We start from the raw sequence: 8,987 nt of genomic DNA, 5'->3' as shown, positions 1-8,987 counted from the left end.
ATTTTTGAGTCACGGTCTCAGGAAGTTGCCTGGGAACTTTCAATCCTCCCACCTCAGCCTCCCAAGTCACTGGGATTACAGGCAAGCAACACCTCACCTGGGGCCTCGCGGCTTGTTAGCTGAGCTCTGTAAAACCCCACTGTCCAGCAAACGATTTCAAAAGCCAAGAACATACAACTGGAGTCTGTGTACTCCCCCTCTGTTCTGATGGCAGCTGGGGCCCTCGCTGGGATCGAAATGTAAGACCAAGGAAAACGTTCTGCAGAGAAGCTTCTTTGGAAGCAATGTGGTTCTTTCTGGTCCTACAAGTGGTCTGCTGTCAAACACTTATGTGTTCTTCTGGAAGTCTTCAAATATATCTTGCAGCAAATGTCACCCACTGTTTGCCACCTGCACACAGGCCAGGATGTCTCTGACTTAACGACCATCAAGCTGCTCCAGGGAACAGGCCTGCCCTCCTAACAGCTGCTTTCACACACCCCCCACCCCGCCCGCCGCCTTGCTGTCTAGAGGAAGGTGAGCCCAGGAAGGTGGGAGCCAGGGCCAGCTGTCACCAGCTCGGACTGGCTCACTACAAGTTGTGCTCAGCCTCTCCTCCCAGCGGGCGAGCCAGCCCTATCCCAAGAAGAGGGAGGAGGAAGAGAGAAGTGGCCTCTGTGCCTCCCTTCCAGATGGAGCACCATTTTCTTTATGTTAAAGAGCACACTTCTGATGTCACCAAGCCAAGGGTCTGATGGGCCAGTCCCCAGACATTCACTGAAAAGAGGGCGGGCAGGTGTCCGTGGCCTCGGGGACTGAGTGGATCACAGCCGTCAGAGCTCAAAGGCACCTCGCCCCTTGTGTGCATATACAGGGGCCAGGGAATGGGGGTGACCTCCTCAGTCACACAGGTGTCCCGTGGACAAGCAAGGCTGGAGTCCAGTCCTAGATCTCAGCCCAGCCCTCTCTCCACTGCTCACAGGGAGTCTGTTCCATGACTTAGTGGGCCACGTCTCAGCTCGTGGCAAAGGGCGTTTTTAAAGCCCATGATCAGTGGGGCATAAAAGTCAGGTACACAAAGGTGGCCCCATCCCTGAGCGTCAACAAGGCGGACATGAATGCTGGGACGGAGGGCTTGTGCACTGGTGTGCTACTGCCACGTAAACACACTGGGAGTTTCCTGACATATGAAGGGTGGAAAGAGGAAGGAATGAGGACAATGTCAAAAAATAATATTCTCTCTCTCTCTCTCTTTTTGCAGTACTGGGTATCGAGCCCAGGGGTGCTCTACCTGTGAGCCACATCCCCAGCCCTTTATATTTTATTTTGAGATATGGCCTTGCTAAGTTGCTGAGGCTGGCCTTGAACTCGCAGTCCTCCTGCCTCAGCCTCCCAGGCTGCTCAGATTACAGGCATGCGCCACCACACCCAGGCATGACCACGCTCTTCAAAGCAGAGTGTTAAGAACGAACTCCTGCAGAAAGGCTCCAGACCTCACAAGACACGTCAGAGGAAGAGAGGGTGCCATTATTCGACTCTCAAAAGATCCACAGGAGAATTAAAATAAGAGCAGTTTTTTAGCAAATGGCTATGAAGTGCCATTCCAGCAGAGGAAGATGAGATGGAAGTCCCTCCCACTGGGGACTGGCGTGCACCAAGCACACACGCTCATCTGCTGACCACCCGAACTTAGCCTTTGTGCCTTAGGAAGTGCCTGTCCTTTGAAAGGTACGTCTGGCGCTGCTGTCCAGAGTCTGTCCCGCGGCTCCTGGCCAAGCCTTCCTCAGCGCCGGTGCCCGTGGGCATCTCCCCCAGAGGTCCGCCTCTGGTGAGGGCCCCTCTGCCGAGTGTCCGCTGGCCTCACTCTCGTGCTCCCAAGCCACCCTCTCCGTTCCTCTGGAGTGCTCAGGCCACTCCTGGCCGTAGGCCTCCCTCCACCTCCAGCTCCCTGTCTGAGGGCTGTTCCTGCAGTCGCTCTCACTGCAGTTTACACCCAGTGCCTGCGGCTGTCACCCAGGGCACGAGTGAGCGGGCAGGTCGGAGCCCCGAGGGCTTCAGGGCAGGGCACGAGGCAGCACTGGACACATTTTCAATCGGCGTTAAGAACTGCAAGCATTTTCTTGTTAAAAGAAAAATTAAAGAAATAAGAAACTAAAAAGGGGAAAAGAAAAAAAAAAAAGAAAGAGTGACGGAATAATCAAAGAAAACCCTTCAGAGTGGAAGAGTTTCTTTTCTGTAATAAGCTGCTTTTACTTTGTTTCTTTGGCTCTCACTCCATTGTTGGAGCCTGATCCTCAAAAGATACCCTAGAGGACTCCCTGAAGTCGGGGTGTCTCAGGTCCATGAGAAATTTGGTGGGAGTAAGAATATGAGTAGAACCTGTGGGAGAACAGAGGCCAGCTGACTGCTTGAACACAGGAACGTCACAGGAGCATGCCAACTTAGGCCTACACTTTACACAGCCAGTGGTGTGAGGAAGCAAGATGCACACGCTTGTGCACGTGCATGCACATGTGCACACAGAGGCAAGGTGGCTGGCGTGCACAAAGCAGCTGAGGCCACACAGCGGACACAGGCTGTCTGCGCGAGGCCCTCCATGAACCTGCATGGGCAATGTCCTAGCCCCAGGTTTCCGCCTCCCCTCAGAGAAACTCAAACAGGTGCGAAAGGGTAGAGGGAGACCACACCCAAAGCCTGGCTGTGACAGCATCTGCCCAGGAGAGCTGTGTCTGCTCGGAATTATCCAACACGTTCATGCAACACAGGCAAGCGGGGACAGAGAGCTGACCAGGGGCCTGCACCACAAAAGAGGAGAAACAATTACAGGGAGGCCCGGAGGCCAGACAGGGAAGCCCAGGGAGCTGCGAGGGGTCGTGGGACCGAGAAGGTGGTAGACACCATCTGGTCCATTTCGAGGAACGCAGGAGCAGCCCTAGGGACTGGTCCGTGGCGCCCACTCTCCTGGATAGCTCTGGGGCACTGTGACCCAATCACTCCACTTTGGAGGAATAAAACTGACACTTGCTGTTGAGATGGTAACTGTGCCTGGGATTGCGACCAGTACTGGGCACTGAGGCAGAGGTCAGAGAAGCCCCCTGACTAGGCAGTCAGGGCCCTGCAGTGGCTCCCATGTAAATGGCCAGGAGGCCGTCCTTGGCCTCGGAGAGCAGGTCTACCCCTTCCTGAGGGAGACCAGGTCTCGACCTCAGGCCTTGCTCAGCATGGGCGTGTTCCTGCCGAGGGCGGAGCTGGGCCAGGGCTGTGCACGTGAGCACCTCTTGCCAATCAGTGTCAAGAGGGACACCTGGGCAAAACCACTGTGTTAAGGATGTGAAGGGACAAAAGGGGGGCGTCTGGAGAAAGCAAGGTTTCTCCCTGCTCACGCTTCACCCGCGGTAGCTCCTGGAGTAGAAGGAGGAAGAATCCCTGCTGCGCTGGAGCCGCTGCGCAAGCTGCCTCCTCTCTGGAAACCAGTGTGACATACTGGAAAGCGTGCGGCAGCCGCAACCCGAGGAGCTGGACAGGGCCTCGACAGAACCCAGAGACCAGGACCACGAGTTCCATCGTTCCGGCTGACGTGGAGGACGGTGATGATGCCCCAGCCCTGTGGCGTCCGTGCCAGGAGGCCTGACGCTGGGGCCCTGCAACTCCCACCTCAGCCCAACTGGAGGCGGCCAGTGTGTGCGGAGCCCTGTGCTGCAGCGTAGGAAATGGAGGCTGGGAGAGGAAGCCACTTGCTCCAGGGGACCCCGCTTGGCATGGCAGAGCACAGCTCTGAGCCTCAGTCTGCTGGACTCTGATCGGGCACTTTCCGCCTCATGACACACGCGAGGAAGGGACAGTCAGCCCCTCAGTTTCTGCCACCCACAAATGGTCACCTGTGTTGTGCTGGGCAGTGCAGACCCTAAGATGGATGCGACACCAAAGCGTGGGATGCGTCAGCACGATGAGGCAGCTCTCGCCGTGGAGCCCATGCGCTACTCACCGATCAGCACCTCCCACTTGCCATTGGCCTGGGTCACCTCGTAAGCACAGCGCATCTCGCTCAGGCTCACGCCCCCCAGGATGAAAATGATCAGGCGGGGGCCACTGCGGTACTCCCCGGGGGCCTTGTTCTTGTGCCAGTGCCCGTAGCGGGCGCTAAGGGAGAAGAGAGAGGAGGTGAGCGTCTGCTCGCCCCCACAACCCCAGCGCTGTGCCCCTTCAGGGGAGACGCCTGAGAAGTGTCGCCCTCTGAGCTGCTGGGCCGTTTCTGAGCCGTCCGGCTGCACAGATGATTGCGGCACCTCTGCAGCCATGTCGTCAGGCTCAGAAGCGCGTGGCAGCGAGAGGCGGCTCAGCTCCAGGTGTGACGTGCACGTTCTGCAGCTCCACAGGCACACGCGTGCTCAGGCATCTGCTCCAGACAGAGTTTGTCTGGGACACTGATGGCACCGAGCAGTGACGGCAGTGTCTGGGGTCTGTCTCCACGTGCCACGTGGGTCTCCTGGGCAAACACATACTGCCCAGGCCTCACGAGGACTGGGCCTCCCAGAGAGACCATCTGTGCCTACCTCGGGGCCACGGTTTGACAGAGTGGGTGGGAGAGAGAAGCAGGTCTGAACAGTGATAGGACAGAGCTCAGTGCCATGGGGTCAGGTACTGGGAGGTCACAAAGCCTGACTAGGCCACACCGAGTGGCTGCCTCCCCAGAAGCACGGGGGACCCAGGGCAGGGCAGCCTTGCAGCGGACCTCTCTCTGCCCACAGCAGAGACCCGGGAAGAGGTGGAAATGGGCAAGAAAATGGGAAGTATGAAAGGACGGGGATGAGCCTCCTCTGCACACGGAATGCTCCGCCCGTCCTGATTCAGGGTGGCAGTGCGGGCCCTCTCCTAGTCTGGAAGGCACACACGGCCAGTCCACACTCTGGGTCTCTTTCCCTGTGCAGTTATCCTGAGCTCCCAACCAGCCTGGGCCAGGCACTACTTGCTGTCGGAAGGGGTGCCAATGCAACAGATGCCACCCAGGTCCTGGAAAAGGGTAACAGTGAAGACAGGAGGGGAGGGCAGGAGAAGAGGGCGGAGTGGCCACCTGTCAGCCAGATGCCCTCTCGAGCCACTGACAGTGCTGCCCCAGCTTGGGTGCTCAGCCTGACTGCTCTCGGGAGCCTCTGTGTGGACACCCCACATTCTGCAGACCCACGGTCAGTAGGTGGGCTGCTTCCACACTTGGGCTCTTAGGGGCAGAACTGCCCTGAATGCTGGCCTGCTGATTTTAAACAGGGCCATCTGTTTAAAATGATGAAGACCTGAAGAAGACAAGAGGCAAACTGTGTGAAGATGCATAATTTCAGCAAAGAGAAGCAGGGGCAAAGGCTCTGAGGCAGAAGCAGGCTGGCTGGTGCAAGGACAAGCAAGGAGTGGGAGGCCAGGCTGTGACAAGGGCTCAGTCTGCAGTGGCCCTGATGGAAGCAGAGGGCGGGTCCTCGGGGTCCCACTGCCTCACTGCGACCAGACGTCACCCTGCCTTTTCCACGTCCACCCACCTGACAGCGGTGGTGCTGAAGGAGGCGGAGGAGCGGGTGGAGATGTACGGGTAGTGCTTGGTATCAAGTTTGTCTTCGATCGTGTCCTGGGGAGAAAAATGGTGGAGATCGTGTTTGCCATCCGCTCGAATGGCTGCCGCGAGCCACGCGGATGGCTGGAAGAACACCACAGCCTGCCTGGCCACAGCCAGCGGCGTCTGGTGTGGGTTCCTCTGGCCACTGGCTCTGCAACCAGCTGTGACACTGACAGAGCTGCAGCGAAAACCAGAAAAGCGATCCTTTCATTTCCTTCCAGTGTCTCCCCTCTTCAGCCTGCCGGAAGCCGCACGCACCTGGTGTCCACTAGACCCCGATACCGGCCACCAGCCTGGTGGAGCTGGACCCGGCGGGGTCTCCTGTTTCTCAGGCTGATTATCTGGCGGGTGGTTCCAGTCACCCAACCCCTGCTGCCTGGGAATCCACGCTCCTCCAGCCACGGTGCTTGCACATGTCTCCCTCGGGTACCAGGAGGGGTGGACAGGAGCAGAGAGCAAAGTGGGGAGAGGCGGGCTGGTTTCCTCTGCTCCACCAAAAGAAGGATGTAATTGCTTCTGGATGTTTCGGGTCCACCCAGCCTTTTGGTTTGAAGATTTTAAAAATAGGACGCTGACTCACTCTATTTAAAATACATTCATTTTCTCCCTGTTCTATTTGTGCGTTCTAGCTGCACACGGCGGGCTTGTTGCTATGGTGCTGGCGGATGACCTCTAACGCTTCATTCAGCAGGAACCTGCTGCCATGGAAGGAACCAAGGGATCCTGGCAAGTCCCTTCGCTCTCTGGGCCCCCGTTAATTTGCCTGTGGAGTATGGAAGTCACATGGCTGATCTGAGTCCCAGCCCCAAAATCCTAGCAATGCAGGGCTCAACACAGGTTTCCTTCCTGCTACACTGCAAGAAGGTGGCGACGCTGCAGGGGGCCGTGTCACCGCCCCTCCACAGCCTCAGCCCACAGATCGGCAGGAGGCTCTGTGCCAGACGACCTAGCAGTCCAAGTGACGGGGACCCCAGACTGAGCAGCACGCGCGCCTGTAAGCAGCAGGCCTCACGCATGCTGCAGATTCAGAGGCCTCGGGTGGTGGTGGGTGGTCCGTCAGAGGTGGGACAGCATTTGGACATGGTGAGACAGCAGGGAACTTTAAAGGAAAGCAGGACTCGGGACGTGGAGAGGAAGGGCCAGAGCGTTCTAGGCAATGGCCAGGAGAAGAGCAGAACAGAGGGCTGGTCTCTGGTGACTGGAGGGCTCTGGGAGGAGAGCAGCAGGACGAGAGGCAGGGCCAGCTGCAGTCACCTTCCCAAGGCCTTTCCCCTGACACCCATCCGAGGCAAGAGGTGTGCACACTCACCTCCCCCAGCAGAGCCTGCACGTGCTCCTCAGCTGACCTTGGAGATGCCATGATGGGCCTACTTCCTTTGTTCCAGAGTTTGGTTTGGGTACTGGGGATTAACCCAGGAGTGCTCTACCACTGAACTACATCCCCAGTTCTTTTTATTTTATATTTTGAGACAGGATCTTGCTAAGTTGCTTAAGGCATCACTAAATTATTGAGGCTTGCCTTGAACTTGCAATCCTCCTGCCTCAGCCTCCCCAAGTAACTGGCACTACAGGCTGGGCCTGGCTACTTCGGATACACATCATCGAAGGGCCTCTAGAGCGAGGGGGCTAAGTCCTCAAGACAGGAGCAGCAGAAAAGCGGCTCTCTGGGGTCTACAGCTGGCAGTCTCACAGTTCTTCAGGATCCCTCAGAACAGAGAGCACCAGAGGGCTGACGCTCTGGAGGCCTGGAAGCTCGTCCTCAAGGAAAACTACAGGGGTCACGGCATCTGAGAGCACAGGATGCTGGAAGCACCTGGGCCATCCAGTGAAGAGCCCTAGGCCCTGGCTGTCCCCCGCTCAGCCCTGCCACTGACCTCCATGATGTCCTTAATAATCGGGGTCCATCGTGAGAGCTGGTAGGTCTGCTCACTGATGCGTTCCTTCCGCTCAGGCTTGCTCCTGCGGCGCAGCGTGGACTGAATCAGAGCACACACAAGATTAGACAGGCTCCCTGGGCCCCGCTCACCTCTGCTGGCCCTGGAGTCTCCTAAGGTCGTCCTGCAGAGTTAGCATTGGCAAAGACTTATAAGGGTCAAGGTTTTCCTCAAAATAGTCCAAGATGGACCCCTTTCAGGAACCTGGACAAGTTTGGTTCTTTGAAGTCATAAAAAATGGCAAATGTGGGTCAAATATGTGTCGTTTAAAAAAAAAAAAATCCAGGTAGTTAAAAAACCTGTTTGCTATTAGAGGAGAAAATACCACTTAGATATGACAGTCTTTATCCACTTCAACAGCACGGGTGGTACGGAGTGAGTCACCTCCGTTATTTTGATCTCTCTTGTGAACAAGGATCCAAAAAGACCAACTCCCGCCAGTTCCGGGCCTACAGTCAGTGGCAATGAAACAAAGCCTGTCTTTAAGATTCCAGACCGCCTGTTGCTTTATCTGTTAGGACTGCACTTTGGGCTGACGGCCTGCAGATGGGAAGCGCACAGTGGGGTTCCTGGAGTAGGTGCGTGGCAGTGTGTCCTGCAAAGGTCCAGGGGAGCCCTGCCCAGTTGCTCTCTCTGCAGGATGACCTGTCTGATTCGGTCTTCATCAGTCCCAGGGCTGGGGACTCAGAGGTGGCAGGCCTTGCCTCCAGGGGTGACACTGTCATCCTCCCAGGAGAAGCCAAGTCTGACGTGTCAAAAGGTAAAGCCAGGCTGACCTTGAGACATGCCAGGTGAGGCCAGGGTGACACCTCTGTTTGGTGCAGACAGCTCAGCTGTAGGGACAGTGCGACTCTCTGAGTGCATGTCCATCTCTGCCTGCCCGCGGGCCCATGCCCCTCCCCTCTGCTCTGTCCTCTCGCTTCATGCTGAGTATGGGGTGCCCGGGTGGGTCAGGAGGTGCTGTCAGCTGGTCGGTGCAGAGCAGACGCCACAGGCCAGCCCCCTCCTGCCTCTCCCCGCCCGCAAAGCCGGCCCTTACATCCGTGACGATGGGCACACCCAGGTGAGCCATGTTGGTGATGATCTCGCTGTCCTCAGGGGGGATCTGGGCGTGCTGGATCAGCTTGTTCAGGTTCTCCTCGGTGATGCCTGCCAGCACAAGCCACTGGTCACCACACCCGGAAGCAGAGACAGCTGCTTCCGTCCTCTGCTCAAAGGGAATGGAAACCCATCTGCCTACCACAGCAACAGGCCTCTAAGATGAGGGCAAAATAAATATTCTGTTTCTGCTGGAGCCCTTAGTGACGCAGCACCCTGTCCTGAGGGATGGCTTCAGCGACTGCCCCTCACCATCCATCTCTCGCTCTTGCTGGCCTCAGCTCTCCCTGCCGGGCCCCGTCCTGCCTCCAGGGCGAACTGGACGGGCGACTTATTACCCATCTTTTGCACAGTGGACACTTCTGGGCAACTATCAC

General features: G+C 57.2%; 1 protein-coding gene across 2 annotated transcripts in view; it reads right to left on the bottom strand.

Annotated features, from left to right (window-relative positions):
- Positions 1–8,987, bottom strand: part of STXBP1 (syntaxin binding protein 1) — a 66,562-nt gene that overhangs the window by 5,386 nt on the left and 52,189 nt on the right. Inside the window, exons 15-19 of one of the 2 annotated variants that reach the window (XM_079112928.1) lie at positions 8,552–8,661; positions 7,453–7,554; positions 5,505–5,590; positions 3,965–4,119; positions 2,233–2,358 (exon numbers count right to left, since the gene is read on the bottom strand). In XM_079112928.1, coding sequence (XP_078969054.1) covers positions 2,249–2,358; positions 3,965–4,119; positions 5,505–5,590; positions 7,453–7,554; positions 8,552–8,661 — 563 coding nt within the window. In that variant the 3' untranslated portion in view covers positions 2,233–2,248. The remainder of the gene's footprint in view (positions 1–2,232; positions 2,359–3,964; positions 4,120–5,504; positions 5,591–7,452; positions 7,555–8,551; positions 8,662–8,987) is intronic. The other variant, XM_079112929.1, reaches the window with a different exon arrangement.

This window comes from Sciurus vulgaris (genome assembly GCF_902686455.1).
Source record: "Sciurus vulgaris genome assembly, chromosome: 15".
NCBI lineage: Eukaryota > Metazoa > Chordata > Mammalia > Rodentia > Sciuridae > Sciurus > Sciurus vulgaris.
The sequence above is the reverse complement of the archived record's forward strand: the minus strand, read 5'-3'. Positions and strand labels throughout refer to the sequence as shown.